Here is a 27,641-nt window from a genome sequence, read left to right on the forward strand (position 1 = left end):
ACCTGTTATGACGACAATCATCAGAGCTCTGTTAGCTAACCAGAGTGAGGAAGTGAGACGACTCATCCGAGAGAATGGAATAGAACACACTGTGCCTATTGTGGAGCCTGAATTGAATGAAGGTCACTCGGAGGAAGGATACTATACCAGGACCGTGAGTCAAGCTAAACCGCAAATGTTTATAGGGAACAACCGCAAATTTATGACCTGTAAGCCCACATCTTTTACTGGAAAAGAAGAACCAAGTGGAGGTATGGATTGGATATATAAGATGGACTAGACTTTCGTCACCTACGGTTGCATAGGAAAGTTGCAAACCACCTATGCTGTGAGACAGTTTAAGGGCTTAGTTGTTTGCTGGTGGAACACATTGGGAAAGATAATAGGCCCAAACAAGCCATTGCAACATACATGGGCAGAGCTCCTGGTGCTTTTCAAGCGAAAGTATTCTTCTACTCGGAACCTACTAGAAGTGGAGAACAAATTCTAAAATTAGAAAAATGGGAGTTCGACTGTGAAGGAGTATGCCAATGTTTTCACCAATAAAATGAAGTTCGACCTTCATATTGTCCCAAAAGAACTACCCATGATGGATAGATACGCCAATGGGCGACCATGGGAGTAAATTATGTTGGTTATGCAGACAACTACCTTTGAAGTAGTAGTCTGGACTGCAAAGTCTATGGAAGGTATGATTAAACAGAGAACCGCTGATAGGAAGGGTAGATTCTCACAAACTGACCCCGACGAAAGGAAGTCTGGGGGAAATGGTGACAGAAGGTGGTGCGAAAAGTGCAAGAAGAAGCACTCAGGAAGGTGCGGTGGGAAGATGACCTACTATAAGTGTGGAAGGACAGGTCAATATTCTACAGATTATACAATCGATGACAAGAAGTGTTATGAATGTGGAGATGATGGGCATATTTCAAAGAATTGCCCAGAGAAAAACAAAGCAGTAAGACTAAATATTCTACCAAATCCAAAAGCCAGGGCATATCATATGATCTTTGATACAGAAAGATGTGAAGCGGATGTCGCGTGAGAGAGAAGCAAGACAAGAAATTCTTATCTTGTAAGTGTTTAGATAGTTGTGTTGCCTGATGTAATAGGTGTAATGTATAAATAATTAAATTGTAATCGTTTTTAGAAGTAATGAAATTCCTAAATTATGTTATGTGTTTTCTGTTTGATTTCCTTTTTATGATAACTTAGTGAACTGCGATATAATACTTGGGACAAGTATGAGTAGGTGTGAAACGTAGTAGAGACCTATACTACCGGAAGCACTAGACTCACACATGGATCAAGGAAATTCAAAAGGTTACTATGTCTCTAAGTAGTTGAGCTATTTTATGCATTTCCATCATTACCTTTGTTTCGGTAATGACTACGAAAATAATTATTATTCCAACCCTAGTGGTCATACAGAATTGAGTCCGATTAATCTACGAAGTAAGATCGACGTATCATCCGACTTTAATCGAAGAGATCAACAGAGGTATCGTGTTCACCGTTAAGATCAAGCAACCTCTAGCTAGAAGTGCTACATGATAGAATTTATTATATCACACTAGTACATGAAGGAAGGTATCCTCCATGTAGCATTATGACTCACAGAGACCTGAGTCTATCTGTTGCATTATTCAATAAGAGGTCATTAGTGTTGGATTAGTGTCTAAGTCCATAACTATTTTGGTATGTACTTGACCCGATGGTGCATGGTCCTTTTGGGTTGCCTTCACCAAAGCAACTTGATAGGATGAATTATGGACAGAAAGGATTAAATATGATTTATTAATGTATTATGAGAATAATATATTAAAGGAGAAATCATATTGTTTAATTAATATTAGTCAATTATTAATTGGTAATTAGTTTTGTGACTAAAAGAGATTAAATTAAACTTAAGGGACTGAAATTGTAATTATAAGATAATTGCAATTTGGGCCATGGATTGTCTTAAATCAAGAGGTGGACGAATTCTTATGGGAAGCCCATAAGGAAATCGTCCAAGGGCTTGATTAAAGGAGTCTATGGGTTGCTTAGGGCTTAAGCAACCAAATTAGGGTTTCCTTGTTAGATAACCCTAATAGCCTCACTATATATAGAACCCTTAAGGCTCAAAAATGTGACATCCCCAAAATCTCGGCCAGAAAAGACCGATTTCATTTATGCTTTTTAAAATAATTTTCAGAGTAAATCCTTTTAATTTTTAAAAGAGATGCGGAATTTGTTCCCAAAAACAAAACATGATAAAATAGATATTTATCAAAACATTTCATAAAGAAATATGATTTCATTTCATAATCAAAAGACGGGATGTCATGTTCCGATACAGATCATAAAGCATAAACGATAACATTACAAGTCGTTCAACAAATATATACATATACAGACTTGTAAACAAAACAACTTGATGTTCGCCCATCTTAAGCTCTTGCGCCACTTCCTGTAAAATAAATCAACTGAGTGGGTCAGGCTTGGGAGCCTGGTGAGCATATAGGGTTTTCAAACCCACAATAATTATATTTAATTACAACAATCCACAATAAACCCGATTACCCATTCCCGTTATCCTCACCTTACGTTCCTAAAAATAACGTCTATTATAAGGAACTTATTTTAGGATTTTTCATCGGGACGGATATTACTGCAGAGGGGCTTCCTCAACAATAAGTATCCTAAAGGCAACCATGTGGGGGATAGAGTACACCGGTGAACACGTCGTTCACAACACCTACAGGTAATGAGCCTGCTAGTGTTCCACAGGACAGTCTAGAATAGTCCGTGGTCGTCATCCATACTCTGCTGAATGACTAGAATAACACCAATAACACCAATAACACCGAGGCCTCTCATCTGTTTATTACACACCAATTACCTACCCATGTTCTACCCAACATATTAGTAGATAAAAATATACGTTTTTATACATAGTTTAAAAACCTGTATAACATGTTTTAATCAACACATATTCCACATAACAGATGAGGCATACACACATAACACGTATTTCATAGAGAATACATCAGATCTATAAGATAGAAGAGAGTGAATATACACTCACACGTATAACAACCAAGTATATACACATAACACGTATTTTATAGTAAATACTTCATAATATTGCGTTGGAAAGAAAATAACTACACACTCACTTGATCAAAAGATGATCGGGCAGCACTACGGCTTGTAGAAGAGGTGTTTCTCCGTAGATCTGGAAGATCTTCACAAAACCGGGCTCCTCGCGGGCAGCGTTTCGGCTCGGGAATAACGCTCTTCGGGATCCTCGGGGCTTCGGATCTTACTTCGGGGCTCGGGAATATTACCGGGGCTTTGGGGTATGTTTGGCACGCAAATCGAGGCAAAACTTAGAGAGAGGGAAGAGTTTGAACAAGAGAAAATGGCTGAATTCGAGTTCTATTTATAGGCTGCTGGGTCTGGGATTACGCGGGGCGTACTCAAATTACGCGGGGCGTACTCAGTACGCGGGGCGTACTCGGGTTACGCGGGGCGTACTTTGACGTCACTGCGTGCGTCGACTGGTGGCACTCGAGTATTGGTCAGACAAGTTGCATCCGACTGAGTACGCGGGGCGTACTCAAATTACGCGGGGCGTAATTGACTTGTCAAACTTCTAAATTGCGTAACTTTCGCATACGAGCTCCGTTTTCGACGTTCTTTATATCCACGCGAAGGTCAGACCATACTCTACAACTTTCATTTAGACTCCGTCGGCTAATTTTGACTTTTATTTTTATTATTTATTTTTAGAAGGCCGGGACAGAAAAACTTCGTTATAAATTCATAACTTCTTCGTCTGACGTCCGTTCTCGCCTAACTTTTCATCGTTTCGCTACTAACCACAAGATCTTCGATTCTCATTTAGATTGTTTCGGCTAAAAAACCGCTCGATCTCAAATCGAGTATTCGGGCTGCATACTGCCACGTCGAAACTTCAGAAAATCATAACTTCCTCATACGAAGTCAGATTTGGGCGTTCCTTTTATGCATGCTCTCGGTTTAACGAAATCTACGACTTTCGTTTAGATCGCTAAGGCTAAATATCGCTCTATCTTAAATTCATATTTTACGTCACTCAGCGTCGTACCGGTTCTGTCGCGAAACTTCGACAGGTCATAACTTCTTCGTTATAACTCGGATTTTGGCATTCCTTATATCTCCGGAATCCTTGTTTCGACCACTACAACTTTATGCAAAGATGTCGGGCTTATCTCACACTTAAATTTTGACGCTTATTTTATTCTTAATTCATTAAATTATGAAAATTAAGAAAATACACACATAAATCACATAATTCAAATAATTCACAAATAATACATTCTTATTATTTCAAGTTGAGTTACAAGGTTAACCTAGACTATTACATTGCTAAAAATGGCAAGCCTAGAAACACGGGCGTTACAATTCTCTCCACCTTAGAATGATTCCGTCCCCGGAATCACACACCAGCAAACAAATGCGGATAGCGACTCATCATGTCACTCTCCGTCTCCCAGGTGAGATTTGGCCCATTCGTGTGTTTCCATCGGACAAGCACCAACTCCACCATCTTACGTCGCAATTTCTTAGTCTTTCGGTCAACAATTGCCTCCGGTTCCTCAATCAACCTTTTGTTCTCATCGATCCTCAACTCTGAAAGTGGAATTATGTCAGGAACTTCTCCCGTGAACTTCCTCAAATAACACACATGGAAAGTGTTATGAATTCCATTCAGTTCTTCTGGTAGTTCGAGCTTGTAAGCTTGGTTCCCAATCCTCTGAAGAACTTTAAACGGTCCAATAAACCTTGGACTTAACTTTCCCCTTTTTCCAAATCTTATAAGTCCCTTCCACGGCGAGACTTTAAGCAAAACCGAATCTCCAACTTCAAAAGTCATCGGTCTTCGCTTTTTGTCAGCATAACTCTTTTGACGATCCTGAGCTGCTAACATTCTCTCCCTAATTATTTTCAACTTTTCAGCAGTTTGATGGACTATCTCCGGCCCCATAAACTGCTTTTCCCCAGCCTCAAGCCAACAAGACGGCGTACGACACTTCTGTCCATACAGGGCTTGATAAGGTGCCATCTTTATGCTCGAGTGAAAACTATTATTATAGGAAAATTCTACCAAAGGTAAATGTTCATCCCAATTACCTAGGAATTCCAAGGTACACGCTCTCAACATATCTTCAAGTGTTTGTATCGTCCGTTCGCTCTGACCATCAGTCTACGGATGGTAAGCTGTACTTAAACACAACTTGGTACCCAATTCCTCTTGTAGACTTTTCCAAAATCTTGAGGTGAAACGACTATCACGATCCGACACAATTGTTAACGGAACACCGTGAAGTCTCACAATTTCCTTCACATAGGAATTCGCAAGCTTTTCCATAGACCATTTCTCATTGGCTGCTATGAAATGCGCACTCTTAGTGAATCGATCGACGACCACCCAAATCATGTCGTGACCATTCTTTGTTCTGGGCAGTTTAGTGACAAAATCCATTGTAATGTCTTCCCACTTACCCATAGGCACAGGCAATGGTTCTAAACTCCCGTACGGTTTCTGATGTTGTGCCTTGACTCTTGCACAAGTCACACACTCGGCCACATACTTCGCAATGTCGAGCTTCATTGTCGGCCACCAATAATAGGGTTTCAGGTCCCTATACATTTTAGTGCTACCGGGATGAATTGAGTACATGGTCTTGTGAGCTTCTTCCATCAGAAGATCTCTGACTCCTCCTGTCTTAGGTATCCAAATCCGATCTTGGAACACCTTCAGTCCATGACTGTTTACACCGAACACCAACGTTTTGCCCAAACGTTCCTCCTTTCGGTCATTCTTCTCCGAAGCTTCCTCTTGAGCTTTCTTTATACTTTCCAAAATGGTTGAGACAACTTCAATTCTCAACGCTCTTGGCCTTCTCTTTTCTAGATTGACTTTCCGACTGAGAGCATCAGCGACAACATTGGCTTTACCGGGGTGGTAAAGTATCTCACAATCGTAGTCTTTAAGTAGTTCCAGCCAGCGTCGTTGCCTCATATTCAATTCTTTCTGACTAAAGAGATATTGGAGACTCTTATGATCAGTGAAAAGTTTACACTTCGTGCCATAGAGGTAATGCCTCCATATTTTCAGAGCGAAAACTACCGCTGCCAACTCCAAATCATGAGTCGGGTAGTTCTTTTCATGCTCTTTCAGCTGTCGAGATGCATACGCGATCACCTTATCTCTTTGGGTCAAAACACAACCCAATCCAACACCAGACGCATCGCTATAAACAGCGAAGTCTTCAACTCCATCGGGTAGAGAAAGTATCGGTGCCTCGCATAGTTTCTTCTTTAGCTTCTCGAATGCTTCTTTATGCTTATCACTCCAAGCATAAGTAGCTCCTTTGTGGGTCAAAGCTGTTAATGGACTAGCAATCGAAGAAAAGCCTTGGATAAACCTTCGGTAATATCCGGCTAATCCTAAAAAGCTTCGAATCTCCGTGGGACTTTTCGGTTGTTCCCACTTCATTACAGCTTCAATCTTTGCTGGATCAACCATTATACCTTCTTGGTTGACCACGTGACCCAAGAATTGGACTTCTCGAATCCAAAAATCACATTTGGAGAACTTCGCATACAGCTTCTCCTTCTTCAAGACTTCCAAAACTTCTCGCAAGTGTCTGCCATGCTCCTCTTGGCTTTTTGAATAAATCAGAATGTCATCTATGAACACTATCACAGATTTATCAAGGAACGGGTTACAAACTCTGTTCATTAAATCCATGAATGCTGCGGGAGCATTGGTTAGTCCAAACGACATAACCAAAAACTCATAGTGTCCATATCGGGTTCTGAATGCAGTCTTCTCTATATCCTGCTCTCTTACTTTTAGCTGATGATATCCTGACCTCAAGTCGATCTTTGAGAAATAACTTGAACCTTGTAGCTGATCGAATAGGTCATCAATCCTCGGCAACGGATATCTATTCTTTATTGTTGCCTTATTCAGCTCTCGGTAATCAATGCACATCCTCATGCTTCCATCTTTCTTCTTTACGAATAACACCGGAGCTCCCCAGGGTGATGAACTAGGTCTAATGAAACCTTTGTCCAATAACTCCTGAAGTTGCATCATTAGCTCCTTCATCTCCGTCGGTGCTAATCGATAAGGTGCTTTTGCAATTGGCGTTGTTCCGGGCAACAAGTCAATACGAAATTCTACTTGTCGATCGGGCGGTAATCCAGGAAGATCTTCGGGAAATAATTCCGGATAATCACACACAACAGGAATATTTTGCATCACCTTCTTTTCCTTCTTAGCATCGATCACGAATGCTAAATATGATGTACATCCCTTGGTCAAACACTTTCTGGCTTTCATTAGAGAAATGATTCCAGAATTTACTCTGCGTTTATCTCCATACACCATAAACGATTCCTTTCCAGGCGGATTCACTTTCACTATTTTCTTCTTGCATAAAATTTCGGCATCATTGGCACTAAGCCAATCCATTCCCAAAACGATGTCGAAACCATTAAGTTCTATAGGTAATAATTCCTCGTGGAACTTATTCCCATTCAAATCAATTAAAATGTTTTTCATACGATGGCTAACAGGTACAATCTTGCCACTAGCAACTTCGACTAATAAAGCATTATCTAGTCTCACAATAGGCAAAGCTAGTTTTCTACCAAATTCATGCGATATAAAGGAGTAGTTGGCTCCAGAATCAAATAAAATTTGGGCAGGCAATTTCTTAACGAGAAAGGTACCTGAAGCAACATCAGCTTCGTCTTTAGCAGCTTCCAGTGTCATCTGGAATGCTCTCGCCTTTGGCTTTGGCGGAATGTTGGGTCTTGCTGCCTCCTTCTTCTTCGGACAATCCCTTGAGATGTGCCCCTCCTCACCGCAACCATAACAAACATTCTTGGTGAAGGTGCATTCGTTGGCATAATGCCCTGGCTTTCCACATTTGTAGCATGTGGTTTCCCCGCCACACTTCCCATGATGCTTTTTCTTGCACTTGTCGCACCATTTCGCCTCTACCTTTCCTCCACTTCCTCTCGAACTAGACTTCGAGAATTTACTTTTCTTGCTGGACCCTGAAAATCCATCGATTTTCCTTTTCTCACCAACCTCTGACCTTTCTAGACCTTTTTCCCTGATCTGGGTCTCAACATTTCTAGCAGCCCAGATGGCGGCTTTCAATGTGGTTGCTTGCTTAACCATTGGACCATAGTCCGCTGGTAGTCCAAGGGCAAACTTGTTGACCTTAGAGAGTTCTGTAGGCACCAAATATGGGATAAACTTCATCTTTTCCGTGAAACTTGTAGCGTATTCAGTAACGCTCAATTTCCCTTTCTTCAAATTCTGAAACTCATTACTGATTTCCAGAAGGTCCTGCTCGGAGCAGTATTGCAGCTTAAGTTGTTCCACAAAGTCTTCCCAAGACATTTTGCTTGCTTCTCCCTTGGGCATAGAGTCAGCTAACAGTTTCCACCAACTCAACACGCCAGATTTTAGCAGAGGGATCGCAAGAGCGGTCTTCTGCCTGTTGCTGCATTCGCAACTTTCAAACATAGTCTCCATTTCAGAGATCCAGTCCATAACTTATACCGGCGTCGGGCTTCCGGATAGGCATGGTGGTTTGGATGCCATGAAATCCTTATACTTGCACCCACGACCATCATTTCCTCCATACTGGTTATTGCGTCTAACCACTGGTTGTTCGTCTTGACCAATGATCCCACTAAAGTTTTCTCCTTCAGACTGCCCTCCATTCTCCTCGGGCTCTTCCGCTTGAATTGACGGTTCTTCACGATTCTGCCTAAGCAGGCGTCTTGTTTCTTCCATCTGACGATCCATCATCATTTGAATCATCATTTGTACACCAGCCATTGTTATCGGCTCAGGTGCATCAGCTACGACAGGTACTTGTTGAATTACAGGCGGTTGATTCCTGTTTTCATCAGCATTTCCAACTCCGCTTCTTGTTCTCACCATTTTTTTTATCTACACACCGAATAATTTCACCTTATTACTCCAAACGATTACATGCTAGTTCTAATATCGTATACATACGCTTAGAATCCTAAACACATAAACCTTCAGATCCGGTTGGCAATAAACCGTAGATCCGAACAAACGATATCATATATGGCAACATATAACATTTAGCACATAAAAGCATTTTAGGCAACTTTCCTAAAATAAACTAGTGCTCGTGTCTAAAATCCAACAGACACACACCTCGCAATCTCCACTTAGAATGCTAAGTTTAAGTTTAGAAATCCTACAAATTCCTAATTCGCTTAAACTAATGCTCTGATACCAACTGTGACATCCCCAAAATCTCGGCCAGAAAAGACCGATTTCATTTATGCTTTTTAAAATAATTTTCAGAGTAAATCCTTTTAATTTTTAAAAGAGATGCGGAATTTGTTCCCAAAAACAAAACATGATAAAATAGATATTTATCAAAACATTTCTTAAAGAAATATGATTTCATTTCATAATCAAAAGACGGGATGTCATGTTCCGATACAGATCATAAAGCATAAACGATAACATTACAAGTCGTTCAACAAATATATACATATACAGACTTGTAAACAAAACAACTTGATGTTCGCCCATCTTAAGCTCTTGCGCCACTTCCTGTAAAATAAATCAACTGAGTGGGTCAGGCTTGGGAGCCTGGTGAGCATATAGGGTTTTCAAACCCACAATAATTATATTTAATTACAACAATCCACAATAAACCCGATTACCCATTCCCGTTATCCTCACCTTACGTTCCTAAAAATAACGTCTATTATAAGGAACTTATTTTAGGATTTTTCATCGGGACGGATATTACTGCAGAGGGGCTTCCTCAACAATAAGTATCCTAAAGGCAACCATGTGGGGGATAGAGTACACCGGTGAACACGTCGTTCACAACACCTACAGGTAATGAGCCTGCTAGTGTTCCACAGGACAGTCTAGAATAGTCCGTGGTCGTCATCCATACTCTGCTGAATGACTAGAATAACACCAATAACACCAATAACACCGAGGCCTCTCATCTGTTTATTACACACCAATTACCTACCCATGTTCTACCCAACATATTAGTAGATAAAAATATACGTTTTTATACATAGTTTAAAAACCTGTATAACATGTTTTAATCAACACATATTCCACATAACAGATGAGGCATACACACATAACACGTATTTCATAGAGAATACATCAGATCTATAAGATAGAAGAGAGTGAATATACACTCACACGTATAACAACCAAGTATATACACATAACACGTATTTTATAGTAAATACTTCATAATATTGCGTTGGAAAGAAAATAACTACACACTCACTTGATCAAAAGATGATCGGGCAGCACTACGGCTTGTAGAAGAGGTGTTTCTCCGTAGATCTGGAAGATCTTCACAAAACCGGGCTCCTCGCGGGCAGCGTTTCGGCTCGGGAATAACGCTCTTCGGGATCCTCGGGGCTTCGGATCTTACTTCGGGGCTCGGGAATATTACCGGGGCTTTGGGGTATGTTTGGCACGCAAATCGAGGCAAAACTTAGAGAGAGGGAAGAGTTTGAACAAGAGAAAATGGCTGAATTCGAGTTCTATTTATAGGCTGCTGGGTCTGGGATTACGCAGGGCGTACTCAAATTACGCGGGGCGTACTCAGTACGCGGGGCGTACTCGGGTTACGCGGGGCGTACTTTGACGTCACTGCGTGCGTCGACTGGTGGCACTCGAGTATTGGTCAGACAAGTTGCATCCGACTGAGTACGCGGGGCGTACTCAAATTACGCGGGGCGTAATTGACTTGTCAAACTTCTAAATTGCGTAACTTTCGCATACGAGCTCCGTTTTCGACGTTCTTTATATCCACGCGAAGGTCAGACCATACTCTACAACTTTCATTTAGACTCCGTCGGCTAATTTTGACTTTTATTTTTATTATTTATTTTTAGAAGGCCGGGACAGAAAAACTTTGTTATAAATTCATAACTTCTTCGTCTGACGTCCGTTCTCGCCTAACTTTTCATCGTTTCGCTACTAACCACAAGATCTTCGATTCTCATTTAGATTGTTTCGGCTAAAAAACCGCTCGATCTCAAATCGAGTATTCGGGCTGCATACTGCCACGTCGAAACTTCAGAAAATCATAACTTCCTCATACGAAGTCAGATTTGGGCGTTCCTTTTATGCATGCTCTCGGTTTAACGAAATCTACGACTTTCGTTTAGATCGCTAAGGCTAAATATCGCTCTATCTTAAATTCATATTTTACGTCACTCAGCGTCGTACCGGTTCTGTCGCGAAACTTCGACAGGTCATAACTTCTTCGTTATAACTCGGATTTTGGCATTCCTTATATCTCCGGAATCCTTGTTTCGACCACTACAACTTTATGCAAAGATGTCGGGCTTATCTCACACTTAAATTTTGACGCTTATTTTATTCTTAATTCATTAAATTATGAAAATTAAGAAAATACACACATAAATCACATAATTCAAATAATTCACAAATAATACATTCTTATTATTTCAAGTTGAGTTACAAGGTTAACCTAGACTATTACATTGCTAAAAATGGCAAGCCTAGAAACACGGGCGTTACAAAAAACGTGGGGGAACTTCTTTTCTAGGGTTAGAACACATTTTGGGCAGCCTCCATCCTCTCTCCTCTTCATCCTCTTGCTTATGGTGTTTGTAAACCATTAGAGGAGTGACACTTGTGACTCTAAGCCTTCCAAAGCCAATTCAAGGAGGAATTGGGATTGTTATTGCTACATAACAGTCAAGGTAATATCATAAACCTAATTATATGTTAATATTGATTTCCATATGCTAGAATTAGGGTTTATAGTCTTGGATTCAAAGCATGCACAATAGAGAAACCTAGATCCAAGCATTAGGGTTTGTATGAGCACATAGGATGTCTTATGACCAAAACCCATTAGTGGTATCAGAGACTAGACTGGTTTCAATTGTATTGATGCATTACATGTTCAAAAAATTCGATTTTTGAGTTTCTGGAGGCTGGACTCGCCGAGTCCATAGCTGAACTCACCGAGTCCACAGCAGACTCGACGAGTCCAACCCTGAGTCGATGAGTCAACTCGTCAGTTGGGGATATTTTCGCGATTTCTTGCTATTTTTGCTTATAGATAGTTACCTTATCACGTTAGATCAATATAAATCCAATTTTATGATATATTTGACTATATTATTGATCTAATTGAAGATATTTATCAATTAAAAGATAATTGTTTCCTTATGTGATAATTGATTAATTATTTTGACTAAATTGATAAATTGTTTTGCAAGAAATCATTAAATAAATCAAATATGGATAATTATGTGATTAATTGTTAACTTAGATTATTTGTTATTTGATCCTTGTTGTTATGAAAAGTTTCATATTTTCCCCTTAGGTTTTATAGTTTAAATTTGAACCCAAAAGTTTTGTTGTTTTGAAATTTAAATAGTTAAAACCCTAATGCTTTGAAATGTTTCAAAACTTACCCTCAAGTTTTGGAATTTAAATTTTGATTAAATGGTTTAATTTTGATGTATATTTAAATTCTCAACCCTAATGTGTTGAAATGTTTCAAAACTTGCCCTCAAGTTTTGGAATTTAAAAGTTGATTAAAAGTTTAATTAGGAATGTTAAATTCTAAAACTCTAGTATTGTTTTGAAAAGGTTCAAATCACACCCTTATGGTTTTATTAATTAATTAAGGTGTATAATTAAAGGAGGTTTAATAAATCCATAAAAGTTTAGGTTTACAATTTAATTGAATTAAAAGTATGATTGTTAAATTAGACCACCTAGTATTTTAAAAGTGTAAAATATACCCTATACTATATATATAACATTAAAAGTCTAACATTATATATATATATATATATATATATATATATATATGTATGAGTAAAAGTCAGTCTTACCGTTAGTAGGCCTCATTCACGAAGCTGGTCTATAAGGGTGTTTAAGGAAATTGCCTATAAAATGGCGATTGAATGGGTATCCACTTTTACCCACCGCACTCTTGACTATTGGAGGGTCGTTGTAACGCCTGTGTTTCCGGGCTTGCCATTTTTAGCAATGTAATAGTCTAGGTTAACCTTTGTAACCCGTTTTGAAGTAATAAGATTGTATTATTTGAGTATTGTGTGTTTTGTGCTTAATTGCTTAATTATGTGGTTTGATTAATTAAGAATTAAAATAAGCGTCAAAATTTAAGTGTAAAATAAACTTAATATCTTTGATCTATGTTGTAGTAGTTGAAACGAGGTTTCCGAATATATATAGAACGCCCAAATCTGACTTCGTATGAGGAAGTTATGATTTATCAAAGTTCCGGCTTAGCAGTATGCAGCCTGTTTTACTCGATTTGAGATCGAGGAGTTTTTAGCCGAAGCAATCTAAATGAGAATCGAAGATCTCATTGTTGGTATCGAAGCGATAAAAAGTTAGGAGAGAACGGACGTCAAACGAAGAAGTTATGAATTTATAACGAAAGTTTATGTCCCGGCCTATTAAAAATAAATAATAAAAATAAATCAAAATTAGCCGACGGAGTCTAAACGAAAGTTGTAGAGCATGGTCTCACCTTTCCGTGGATATAAAGAACGTCGAAAACGGAGTTCGTATGAAGAAGATATGAATTTCCGAAGTTTATTAAATATTTTGTATTTATATTTAAATGGAAATTCGGAAGCATTATCCGAAGACGAGTCACCGGTCTGATCTGAGGTACGCCTCGCATACTCGAGTACGCCCCGCGTACTGCGAAGAGTGTCGACACTTCGGATGATGCATGCCATTACGATTTTGGAGCCCTGTACGCCCCGCGTACAGGCGTACGCCCCGCGTACTCCGAGGCTCCAGCCTCCTATAAATAGGACCCGAAGGCAGCCGAGTCTTTTGTTCATTTTCTCTCTTCTCTCTCCCGTTTTGCATCGTTTTGCGTGCCAGAAACATCCTGAAGTCCCGCTATTATTCTCTAGCCCCGAGGCAAGTCCCGAGATCCCGAAGATCCCAAGAAGTGCGGTTCCCGAGCCGAAGCTCTGCCCGCGAGAAGTTCGATTTTTGAAGAGATCTTCCAGATCTGCTGTGGATTACTACTTTTGCAAGTCGTAGTGCTGTCCGATCATCTTCTGATCAAGTGAGTGTATACTACCTTTCATAAACACGATAATAATACAAGTATGGTTCGAGTGTATCAAGTATATTGTTGTTTATAGGTGTGAGTGTGTAGTTTCTTTCTTCCAAATACAATAATATGAAGTATTTTATATAAAATACATGCTATGTGTATATATTTGGTTGTGTTATGTGTGAATGTGTATTCACTCTCTTCTATCTTATAGATCTAATTATTTCTCTATGAGATTTGTGTTATGTGTGTGTGTGCCTCATCTGTTATGTGATATATGTGTTGATTAAGCATGCTATACAGTTTTTTAAACTATGTATACAAATGTATATTTTTATCTACTAATATGTTGGGTAGAACATGGGTAGATAGTTGGTGTGTAATAAACAGATGAGAGGCCTCGTTGTTGTTTGATTTAGTCATCTAGCGGAGTTTAGATGACGACCACATACTTTTGTAGATAGTCTTGTGGAAATATTAGCAGGTTCGCCACCTGTAGGTGTTAATGAACTTGGTTGTTCATTCGCTGTACTCCATCCCCCTCATGGTTGCCTTATTTGACTTATATTGCTGAGGTACCCCCGAAGCATGTGTTGTCGCCCCGATGAAATATTCTTAGACTAGGTCCCTTATGTTGTTTTAGAGACATTAAAGTGAGAATAACGGGAATGGGTAATTGGGTTATTGTTGGTTGGTGAAAATTAAATATGATATTTATTGTAGGTTGAAAACCCTATATGCTCACCAGGCTCCCAAGCCTGACCCACTCAGTTTTAAATTGTATTACGGGTAGTGGCGGAAGGGCATGAGATGGATGAACCATCAAGTTGTTTTGTTTACAAGTCTGTATATGTTTATATTTGTTATATGACTTGTAATGTATTCGTTTATGCTTATTGGTGTGTATCGGAACATGACACCCCGAGTTTTGATTATAATGAAAATACATTTCTTTTATGAAATGCTTCGGTAAACATTGTTTTATCATGTTTTGTTTTTGGGAACAAATTCCGCAACTCTTTCAATCAAAAGGATTTACTCTGAAAATATTTAAAAGCATAAATGAAAATCGGTCTTTTCTGGCCGAGATTTTGGGGATGTCACAGTTGGTATCAGAGCATTAGTTTAAGCGAACTAGGAATTTGTAGGATTTCTAGACTTAAACTTAGAATGCTAAGTGAAATTTTGAGATGTGTGTCTGTTGTGATTTAGACACAAGCACTAGTTTATTTTAGGAAAGTTGCCTAAAATGCTTTATGTGCTAAATGTTATATGTTGCCATATATGATATTATTTGTTCGGATCTATGGTCTGTTGCCGACCGGATCTAGAAACCTTATGTGTGTAGGATTCTAAGCGTACGTCTACGATATTAGAACTAGCATGTAAACGTTTCGGAGTGATAAGGATGATTTGATTATCTATCATGATTGAGGATCTAATTTCACCTTATTCGGTGTGTAGATCAAAATGGTGAGAACAAGAAGTGGAGTTGGAAATGCTGACGAAAACAGGAATCAACCACCAGTGATTGAGCAAATACCTGTCGTAGCAGCAACGCCTGAGCCAATAACCATGGCTGGTGTGCAATTGATGATTCAGACGATGTTGGATCGTCAGATGGATGAAACTAGACGGTTGCTTCAACAGAATCGTGAAGAACTGTTGATTCGTGTGGAAGAGCCTGAATTAAATGAAGGGCACTCGGAAGGTGGAAACTTCAGTGGGTCTGTTGGTCCAGCCAACCCACTGATAGTTAGGCAAGATAACCGCGATGGAAGGAACGATGGAATGGGATGCAAGTACAAGGACTTTTTGACTTGCAAACCATCGACCTTCAATGGAAAGGAGGATCCGATTGGGGTTATGGATTGGATCTCCGAAATGGAGCTAGCCTTCATGACGTGTGGCTGCAGAGGTAAGTTGCAAACTATCTATGCCGTGCGTCAATTCCGAGGTGGAGCCGTTCATTGATAGAACACTCTAGGTAAGACTTTGAGCCCTAATGAGCCACTGCAATTGTCATGGGCAGAGTTCTTGGTGCAGTTTAAGCGCAAGTTCTGCTCGGCTCAAAATCTATTGGAGTTGGAGAACAAGTTCCTGACATTGACTAAAGGCAGCATGTCAGTTGATGAATGCACCAATAACTTCACCGATAAGATGGAGTTTGCCTTGCGTATCGTTCCAGACGAGCTGACAAAGGTGGATCGGTATGCGAAGGGACTTCCATGGGAGTACGAGGTGCCAGTACGTCAGACACTTACTCTAGAGGCAGCTATCTGGGCTGCCAAGTCTGTGGAGAACATGATCAAGGGGAGAACCACCGACAAGGCTGATGTTGGTGAGAAAAGAAAGTTTGATGGAACATCTGGTTCCGGTAAGAAAGGAAAATTTTCAAAATCTGATTCGAAAAAGTTTGGAGGAAAATGAGGCGAAGCAAAGTAGTGTGATAAGTGTAAGAAAAAGCACTTTGGGAAATGTAGCGAGGATGTGACCTGCTTCAAGTGTGGAAAGGTTGGACATTTTGCCAATGAATGTCCGAACAACAAAAGGATGTGTTTTGGGTGTAATGAAGAGGGGCATATTTTGAAGGACTGTTCGAAGAAGAAGGAGGCAGCAAAGCCCAACATTCCACCAAAGCCGAAGGCGAGGGCCTTCCAGATGACACTTGAGGCTGCGAAGGATGAAGCTGATGTCGCTTCAGGTACCTTTCTCGTAAACGAATTACCTGCTCATATATTGTTTGATTCTGGAGCCAACTACTCCTTTATTTCGCATTAGTTTGGTAGAAAGCTAACTTTGCCTGTTGATAGACTAGATAATGCTTTATTAGTCAAAGTAGCTAGTGGAAAGTTTGTACCTGTTAGCCATCGTATGAAAAACATCTTAATCGACCTTAATGGGAGTAAGTTCCGCGAGGCGTTATTGCCTATCGAACTTAATGGTTTCGACATTGTCTTGGGAATGGATTGGCTTAGCGCCAATGATGCCGAAATTTTATGCAAGAAAAAGATAGTTAAAGTAAACCCGCTTGGAGAAGATTCGTTTATGGTGTATGGGGACAAACGCAGAGTGAATTCTGGAATCATTTCCCTAATGAAAGCCAGAAAGTGTTTGACCAAGGGATGTACATCATATTTAGCATTCGTGATTGATGCTAAGAAAGAAAAGAAAGTGATGCAGAGTATTCCAGTGGTGTGTGATTATCCGGAAGTATTTCCCGAAGATCTTCCTGGATTACCACCTGATAGACAAGTGGAGTTCAGAATAGACTTGTTACCAGGAACCACGCCAATAGCAAAAGCACCTTATCGATTAGCACCGACGGAGATGAAGGAGCTGATGATGCAACTTCAGGAGTTATTGGACAAAGGTTTCATTAGACCTAGTTCATCGCCCTGGGGAGCTCCAGTGTTATTTGTGAAGAAGAAAGATGGAAGTATGAGAATGTGCATTGATTACAGAGAGCTGAACAAGGCAACAATGATGAATAGATATCCGTTACCGAGGATTGATGACTTGTTTGATCAATTGCAAGGTTCGAGCTATTTCTCGAAGATCGATCTTAGGTCAGGATATCATCAGCTAAAAGTAAGAGAGCAAGATATCGAGAAGACTGCATTCAGAACTAGATATGGACACTACGAGTTCTTGGTTATGTCGTTTGGACTAACCAATGCTCCGGCAGCGTTCATGGATTTGATGAATAGGGTTTGTAATCCTTTCCTTGATAAATCCATGATAGTGTTCATAGACGACATTCTGATTTACTCAAAAAGCCAGGAGGAGCATGGCAGACACTTGCGAGAAGTGTTAGAAGTTTTGAAGAAGGAGAAGCTTTATGCAAAGTTCTCCAAATGCGATTTTTGGATTCGTGAAGTCCAATTCTTGGGTCACGTGGTCAACCAAGAAGGGATAATGGTTGATCCAGCGAAGATTGAAGCTGTGATGAAGTGGGAACAACCGAAAAGTCCCACGGAGATTCGAAGCTTTTTAGGATTAGCCGGATATTACCGCAGGTTTATCCAAGGCTTTTCTTCGATTGCTACTCCATTAACAGCTTTGACCCACAAAGGAGCTACCTATGCTTGGAGTGATAAGCATAAAAAAGCATTCGAGAAGTTAAAGAAGAAGCTATGCGAGGCACCGATACTTTCTCTACCAGATGGAGTTGAAGACTTTGTTGTTTATAGCGATGCGTCTGGGGTTGGATTGGGTTGTGTTTTGACCCAAAGAGAAAAGGTGATAGCATATGCATCTCGATAGCTGAAGGAGCATGAAAAGAATTACCCGACTCATGATTTGGAGTTGGCAGCGGTAGTTTTCGCTCTGAAAATATGGAGGCATTACCTCTATGGCACGAAGTGCAAACTTTTTACTAATCATAAAAGTCTCCAATATCTCTTTAATCAGAAAGAATTGAATATGAGGCAACGACGCTGGCTAGAATTACTTAAAGACTACGACTGCGAGATACTTTACCATCCCGGTAAAGCTAATGTTGTTGCTGATGCTCTCAGTCGGAAAGTCAATCTTGAAAGGAAAAGGCCAAGAGCGTTGAGAATTAAAGTTGTCTCGACCATTGTGGAAAGTATAAGGAAAGCTCAAGAGGAAGCTTCTGAGAAAAATGACCGAAAGGAGGAACGTTTGGGTAAAACGTTGGTGTTTGGTACTAACGGTCATGGACTGAAGGTATTCCAAGATCGTATTTGGGTACCTAAGTCGGGAGGAATTAGGGATCTTCTGATGGAAGAAGCTCACAAAACCATGTACTCAATTCATCCTTGTAGCACTAAAATGTATAGGGACCTAAAACCCTACTACTGGTGGCCGACGATGAAGCTGGATGTTGAAAAGTATGTGGCCGAGTGTGTGACTTGTGCGAGAGTCAAGACACAACATCAGAAACCTTACGGGAGTTTAGAACCATTGCCTGTGCCTATGGGTAAGTGGGAAGACATTGCTATAAATTTTGTCACTAAACTGCCCAGAACAAAGAATGGTCACGACATGATTCGGGTGGTCGTTGATCGATTCACTAAGAGTGCGCATTTCATAGCGGCCAAGGAGAAATGGTCTATGGAAAAGCTTGCGAATTCTTACGTGAGGGAAATTGTGAGGCTTCACGGTGTTCCGTTAACGATTGTATCGGATCGTGATAGCCGTTTCACCTCAAGGTTTTGGAAAAGTCTACAAGAGGAAATGGGTACCAAGTTATGTTTAAGCACAGCTTACCATCCGCAGACTGATGGTCAGAGTGAAAGAACAATACAAACACTTGAAGATATGTTGAGAGCATGTACCTTGGAATTCCTAGGTAATTGGGATGAACATTTACCTTTGATAGAATTTTCCTATAATAATAGTTTTCACTCGAGCATTAAGATGGCACCTTATCAAGCTTTGTATGGACAGGAGTGTCGTACGCCGTCTTGTTGGCTTGAGGCTGGGGAAAAGCAGTTTATGGGACCGGAGATGGTTCATCAAACTGCTGAAAAGTTGAAAATAATTAGGGAAAGAATGTTAGCAGCTCAAGATCGTCAAAAGAGCTATGCTGACAAGAAGCGAAGACCGATGACTTTTGAGGTTGGAGATTCGGTTTTGCTTAAAGTCTCGCCGTGGAAGGGACTTATAAGATTTGGTAAAAGGGGAAAGTTGAGTCCAAGGTTTATTGGACCGTTTAAAGTCCTTCAGAGGATTGGGAACCAAGCTTACAAGCTCGCATTACCCGAAGAACTGAATGGAATTCACAACACTTTTCATGTGTGTTATTTGAGGAAGTTCACGGGAGAAGTTCCCGATATAATTCCAATTTCTGAATTGAGAATTGATGAGAACAAAAGGTTGATTGAAGAACCAGAGGCAATTGTTGACCGAAAGACTAAGAAGTTGCGACGCAAAATGGTTGGGTTAGTGCTTGTCCGATGGAAACACACGAATGGGCCGAATATCACCTGGGAGACAGAGAGTGACATGTCGAGTCGCTATACGCATTTGTTTGTCGATGTGTGATTCCGGGGATGGAATCATTCTAAGGTGGAGAGAATTGTAACGCCTGTGTTTCCGGGCTTGCCATTTTTAGCAATGTAATAGTCTAGGTTAACCTTTGTAACCCGTTTTGAAATAATAAGATTGTATTATTTGAGTATTGTGTGTTTTGTGCTTAATTTCTTAATTATGTGGTTTGATTAATTAAGAATAAAAATAAGCGTCACAATTTAAGTGTAAAATAAACTTCATATCTTTGATCTATGTTGTAGTAGTTGAAACGAGGTTTCCGAATATATATAGAACGCCCAGATCTGACTTCGTATGAGGAAGTTGTGATTTATCGAAGTTCCAGCTTAGCGGTATGCAGCCTGTTTTACTCGATTTGAGATCGAGGGGGTTTTAGCCGAAGCAATCTAAATGAGAATCGAAGATCTCATTGTTGGTATCGAAGCGATAAAAAGTTAGGCGAGAACGGACGTCAAACGAAGAAGTTATGAATTTATAACGAAAGTTTCTGTCCCGGCCTATTAAAAATAAATAATAAAATTAAATCAAAATTAGCCAGAAGAAAGTTGTAGAGCATGGTCTCACCTATCCGGGGATATAAAGAACGTCGACAACGGAGTTCGTATGAAGAAGATATGAATTTCCGAAGTTTATTAAATATTTTGTATTTATATTTAAATGGAAATTTGAAAGCATTATCCGAAGACGAGTCACCGGTCTGATCCGAGGTACGCCCCGCGTACTCCGAAGAGTGTCGACACTTCGGATGATGCATGCCATGACGATTTCGGAGCCCTGTACGCCCCGCGTACAGGCGTACGCCCCGCGTACTCCGAGGCTCCAGCCTCCTATAAATAGGACCCGAAGGCAGCCGAGTCTTTTGTTCATTTTCTCTCTTCTCTCTCCCGTTTTGCATCGTTTTGCGTGCCAGAAACACCCCGAAGTCCCGGTATTATTCTCTAGCCCCGAGGCAAGTCCCGAGATCCCGAAGATCCCGAGAAGTGCGGTTCCCGAGCCGAAGCTCTGCCCGTGAGAAGTTCTATTTTTGAAGAGATCTTCCAGATCTGCTGTGGATTACTACTTTTGCAAGTCGTAGTGCTGTCCGATCATCTTCTGATCAAGTGAGTGTATACTACCTTTCATAAACACGATAATAATACAAGTATGGTTCGAGTGTATTAAGTATATTGTTGTTTATAGGTGTGAGTGTGTAGTTTCTTTCTTCCAAGTACAATAATATGAAGTATTTTATATAAAATATGTGCTATGTGTATATATTTGGTTGTGTTATGTGTGAATGTGTATTCACTCTCTTCTATCATATAGATCTGATTATTTCTCTATGAGATATGTGTTATGTGTGTGTGTGCCTCATCTGTTATGTGATATATGTGTTGATTAAGCATGCTATACAGGTTTTTAAACTATGTATACAAATGTATATTTTTATCTACTAATATGTTGGGTAGAACATGGGTAGATAGTTGGTGTGTAATAAACAGATGAGAGGCCTCGTTGTTGTTTGATTTAGTCATCTAGCAGAGTTTAGATGACGACCACATACTTTTCTAGATAGTCTTGTGGAAACATTAGTAGGTTCGCCACCTGTAGGTGTTAATGAACTTGGTTGTTCATTCGCTGTACTCCATCCCCCTGATGGTTGCCTTATTTGACATATATTGCTGAGGTACCCCCGAAGCATGTGTTGTCGCCCCGATGAAATATTCTTAGACTAGGTCCCTTATGTTAGTTGTTTTAGGGACATTAAAGTGAGAATAACGGGAATGGGTAATTGGGTTATTGTTGGTTGGTGAAAATTAAATATGATATTTATTGTGGGTTTAAAACCCTATATGCTCACCAGGCTCCCAAGTCTGACCCACTCAGTTTTAAATTGTATTATAGGTAGTGGCGGAAGGGCATGAGATGGATGAACCATCAAGTTGTTTTATTTACAAGTCTGCATATGTTTATATTTGTTATATGACTTGTAATGTATCCGTTTATGCTTATTGGTCTGTATCGGAACATGACACCCCGAGTTTTGGATTATAATGAAAATACAGTTCCTTATTGAAATGCTTCGGTAAACATTGTTTTATCATGTTTTGTTTTTGGGAACAAATTCCGCAACTCTTTCAATCAAAAGGATTTACTCTGAAAATATTTAAAAGCATAAATGAAAATCGGTCTGGCGAGATTTTGGGGATGTCACAGTCATTAGCCGAACGGGTAGGATAGGACAAAACCTTCCATTATAAGTATAATGAATTATTAAAGTAACTAAATGTGTTCATAAAATTCCCAGTCTTAGTTACTTAGGCAAAAATGAATTGATGCAATTCCATGAAATTACACTTTGTGCCCTTGCGATGACGTTAGTGGAGCGTGTGTGGTTAACCGGCACACTAAATGGTTCTAAGAAAAGGTAGCAAAGGGTGACTCAATGTATGTCATATGTCGGTGGAGCGTGTATGGTTTACCGGCACATCGAATAGGTGACTGTAACATGTGAGGGCACCATGTAAGTTTGCATGTTTATTCACACCCGCTTTGTGATCCTCGGCAACCCAGTCACAAACAAGAGGGGCATATCGAGATTTAAACATGCCATTGAAAGTTCAATGAATCTCAAAGGATCTAGGAGTTTTCATAGATTTAAAACTTAAATTTCTTTTTCGTTTTTCGTGGTGGAAATTAGTGAATCATCATTCACTTACCTTCAAATATTCTTCAATTAGGGTTACGTTATCCCTCTCCCGAGTTGTAGAATATTGTGTTGGGTCCTAGCCTTAGTATTTCATTTGGGTGAATTACTAAGGACTCAATCAATCAACTAATTTGAATTCGTTTTCTCCCGTATTCTAGATGTCAAAGTTCGACAACTATGGTTTTCCCACTTCCCGTGGAACAAGCGTTCCACATGAAGATGATATTCGACGATTCGATCGAGGAACAAGAAATCATGCTTCACTTCCTCCTCCTCCTCCAATTATTCTCCCTAATCCACAAGTTCGAAGGCTTGAAAAGTTCAAGATCACTCAAGCCCTTTTGGCAAGTAAACATAAAGAAGGAAAGTTGGTGTGTACACACGTCCTAGGGATGAAGTCACACATTGATAGGTTTAGAATGTTGGGATCCGTTGTCTGTGAAGAGATGGCTGTTGATTGGGTTCTTCAGTTACTTCCTAAATCATATAGTGAGTTCGTAAGAGAGTACTATATGATGAACTGCGACGTGACCCTTATAGATCTCACCTATATGCTTATTGCTGCTCAATCAGCAATGATTTGGCGCAATAAAAAAACAAAGTTGATCGGTGAATCTACATTCAAGAAATCTATGGATATAGACAATGGCAACGAAAGACATGCTATGATGGAAAAGTTTGATCACAAGAGAAAGACAATGTCTGAAGAAGTTCCATGTCATGTTCCGAAAGAGTCAATTTGCTTTTATTGCCAAGAGAAAGGGCATTGGAGACGAAGCTGCCCTATTTACCTAAGAGATATAAGAGATGGGAGAGTCAAAACGTATGGCTTTGCTTTAGGTAAAATCCATTGACTAACTCTTTTAAGCTTCTATTCTAGATTCTTAATACATAATGTGATAAGATTACAATTGATGTTTTGTAGGATTGAAGAAAAGAAAGGAAGCTTAAGGGAAGAAGTGAGCAAAATCTAACCATGAAGGAATGGATTTCGATCGCATTTCTCGAAGATTAGATTCTTGAGCTACTACTTAGAGTTAGAATTAGATTGCTAAGAAAGATGTATTAGTATAGTTTTTCAGTGAATTGCATTGTAAGGACAAATTTTTCTGCAATAAATAAATTTTTATTTTATATTATTTATTTATCCTTGCAATGACATATACGAAAAATTGATGTTTGAATACTAGCAATAATGGATTTGGTTCTTATTATGTTATTTATGGAAAATCAAGAATTTACCAAATAGGGAGAGTTTCTCATCGCCCAAGTTTCAATTGGACAGAAACTTGGAATCATGCAACTTGGTTGCACGATGAATGAGAAATTTCATATTTGGAAATTAGACTAATTCATTGACAAAGTGTCAAGTGAAGGAGATCGAGCACACAAAGTTGCGTGTTGGTCAAGTCCACCATAAGAGTAACAATGATATTCATCATGATTTACTGAAGGTTTAGTAAATATGATTATACTTACAAGATTAAGTGTAATTATGAATTGATTGAAAAAGTTTAAATCAATAGCAAAACGAATAAAAAGAATCAAGTAGGCAGAAAGATAAATGTTTCTCCATTCTAAGAAGAAGGGAGAGTACCTTTTATGCTTTATGATAGGTCTTAATGATTAAGAACCATATCTCAATTGATCCTCTAAGTGAGTCTTAGTACAATTGTATGTCTAAGAAGAGGAATCAAGAATTGAAGAAATGGTTAAACCAAAAAAGTCAATCATAGTTCGTTCCAAAACAAGTCTCAGAGTTAAGATTGTGACCACTACTAGAAAATAGGCCTTTAATGACGCGCAAACAATGACACGCGCTGATAGACGACGCGCATTTGTACGTGCCCTAAAAAATAATGTCAGCTTTGCAAAATGTGAAGGATAGAGGGCGCGCATTTTTGCGTGCCCTGAAATTAATGTCCAAAAAAAACACGGAAGGCACCTACCATAAAAAGCGCGTCGTGTAAAGATGTCGCTTTATATTTTTTTTAGGAAGGCGCATTCTCGCTTTTTTTTAATCGGCGATGGTGGGAAATGAAATCCCAAAAAATTAAACACCCGCCTACTTCTCTCCTTCTACAATCCTCTAACAAAGAACCCGAATTCTATTGTGAGGCTGTCAATCCTTTTAAAGCAACTCTTCTTCCTGTACCTTGATTTGCACTCTCTCTACCTTCTCTTTGCAAACCCTAAGCCGCCATCACCAGCATCGAAACCCATCAGCTCTAAGCGGCCATGGATTCTATAAAGAGTGTTTGTCGCCAAGTCTCCATATGCTTTCATCAGCACCATTCGACGAAAAGAAATAGGGCTTTGAACCACTTCTCAATAAAATGTTCAGAGAGATCCAACAGCTCCTCTCACGCAAAACACCTTCGATTGAAGGTTATGTGACTCCTTACATCAGTGCCATTCGATTGAAGCTATTTTAGCAGACACCTCCATTTCGCTCCTCAATAAATTGTTCAGAGTGATTCAACAGATCCAACAGCTCCTCTCCACTCCTCCATTTCGCTGGGGGGCCTGGTACCATCAATTTCAAATTGCACTTCATCTGAAGCTTGTTGATTTCTTTTGGATCCGAATTCAAATTCCATGTTCTTCTTTGGCAATTTGGAGGTGGAATTCAGGTTGTATTACAGGAGAGTAGAGGAAGGGAAACAATATCCATTACTTTGTAGGAGATTAGCTAGCCTAAACAAAGAGTTCATTTCACATAAAATTCCAACAGATGGGTTCGATTTCATCTTCGGGAAGAGGATTGAACAAAAACTCATGGATTACAATGTAGATTTGGTTCAACCTGCAAATTCCATCACCCAAAGGACATCATAATTACAGCAACCGAGGTAGAAGATGGTAATGGTGAAACTTTTACAGTTGGTGGTGGGGCAAATGGCAATGGGAATTTGGAACTTTCAATTACCCCTTTTGCCCCTGCCATGTTGCATAACTCAAAAGGCCTCCCCATTAGACTGGTAATACTTTTGCATACATTTGAATCATGATTCAAAAAATTTCTTTCAAGCATAAAAATGACGTCTTTACCCCTTGTTTCTTGATTGCTCAAATAGGGAGAAGTGGATTGTCCTTTCTACCTTAAAACTGGCAGGTTAGTAAATTTGATTTGTTAATTTCGAGTTACTGAATAATGTGTCCTTTTTTTTGATATAGTTGCAAATATGGTGCCACCTATCGCTATAATCATCCAGAGAGATATGGTAAGTCTACATCAATTATCAATATGTTTTCTTGAGGAAATTAAATATATCTTGCTTGATAATTAGTTTTGTAATGTTTGGTGCAGCAATAAATCCAGCTGGCGCCATTGTGTCAACTCCTGCTGGTAATTTGATTTTTGGTATGGTCAACCCAATTTCTGCTGTCATGCAAACTGTGGACCCACGAATTGCTCCAACAACGGTAAAGTAGAGATTATTTGATTCATGTGCTTAGCTTTTTTTTTCTTTTTGGTTTAGGTCCAAAAACAATTCTATTACAATTTTGGTTCTTATGTTGTGGTTTCATAACACTTTTGGTCCCTGAATCAACTAAATTTCTGAAAATGACCATTTTGCCCACAACAACAATCCATCTCTTTCCTAGAGAAACCCTAACCAAATTCAACCAAATCCTATATAAATCAAACCAACCCAAAGTCAAAGTTAATGATCTAACACCAAAATTCAAAACCAAATCAAATAGCAATGAAGAACAGAAGCACAAGGACCAAAATTTTAATTACTCTTTAGAAAAAATGAGAATGGTATTTTGATAAAACCAAGTTATTGGATGAAAATAAAAATAATAAAAATGAGTTGGAAGTATTTCAAATTTCATTCTTTATTTAACTTTTGTTGCAGCTTGGTTTGGGTCCAACAGTCTACCCTCAGAGACATGGTCAGATGGAATGCGATGTGAGTATTTATATAATTTCATCTTCTAATCAAATCTTTTTTTTTATTTTTCCCTTATTTTTTTTATAAATTTGCTCTTGTAGTATTATATGAAAACTGGGATATGCATGTTTAGAGAGAGATGCAAATATAATCATCCTATTGACAGGTCAGCACATGCACAGTCAGCAAAAGAATCCCAACTCAGTGTCAAGCTTACTCTTGCTGGTCTTCCAAGGAGAGAGGTATACCTTGTTTTATTATTCATATTGCACTCAAATTTCTATAGAAAAAAAATAACCACACCATGACAAAGGGTATTAATGGAAAAACACAGCAAGTTATATAATAAGAAGATTCCATATTTACCCTTGTCATACCTCATAATGCATATTTATAAAAAAATAAATTGGTAGAAAAAGTAAATAGAATAATACCTACTTCATTTGATTATGACAATTGACAAAGGGTATTATTGGAAAAGAACTTGTTATGCATTGGATTTCTTGCGTTTGAAAAAGACATAAATGCCCTTGATGTCTACATCATTGAACAGGGTGCAATACACTGCCCATAATACATGAAGACAGGGGCTTGAAAATATGGGGTGACATGCAGGTTTGATCACCCACCACCTGGCGAGGTTATGGTGGCTGCAACATCACACGGACCATCCGATGATGTCAAAGAAGAATGAAATTCCGACTCTGCCCCTTTTGACCTTTCATCTTGGATTTTTTAAAATTTTTGTGGTTTGATTTGATAATCGCCACTTTTCTTTTTTTCTTATTTGTTGAGAAGCTTTTAGGTTTGAATTTTAATGTATCTGATCAAGAAAAATGTTACATTTAGCAATTT

General features: G+C 39.2%; 1 protein-coding gene across 1 annotated transcript; it reads left to right on the forward strand.

Annotated features, from left to right (window-relative positions):
- The first annotated feature begins 628 nt into the window (after window positions 1-628).
- Window positions 629-27,480, forward strand: LOC145064218 (zinc finger CCCH domain-containing protein 37-like). Its single transcript, XM_079011704.1, is given in 8 exon segments — window positions 629-1,038; window positions 25,679-25,865; window positions 25,962-25,999; window positions 26,062-26,108; window positions 26,195-26,283; window positions 26,751-26,804; window positions 26,888-27,028; window positions 27,340-27,480. Coding segments are annotated over 8 exon segments (1,107 nt in total).
- Window positions 27,481-27,641: the final 161 nt, after the last annotated feature.

Source organism: Lactuca serriola, chromosome 7 (assembly GCF_051521515.1).
Source record: "Lactuca serriola cultivar US96UC23 chromosome 7, Lser_US96UC23_V15, whole genome shotgun sequence".
Classification (NCBI taxonomy): domain Eukaryota; kingdom Viridiplantae; phylum Streptophyta; class Magnoliopsida; order Asterales; family Asteraceae; genus Lactuca; species Lactuca serriola.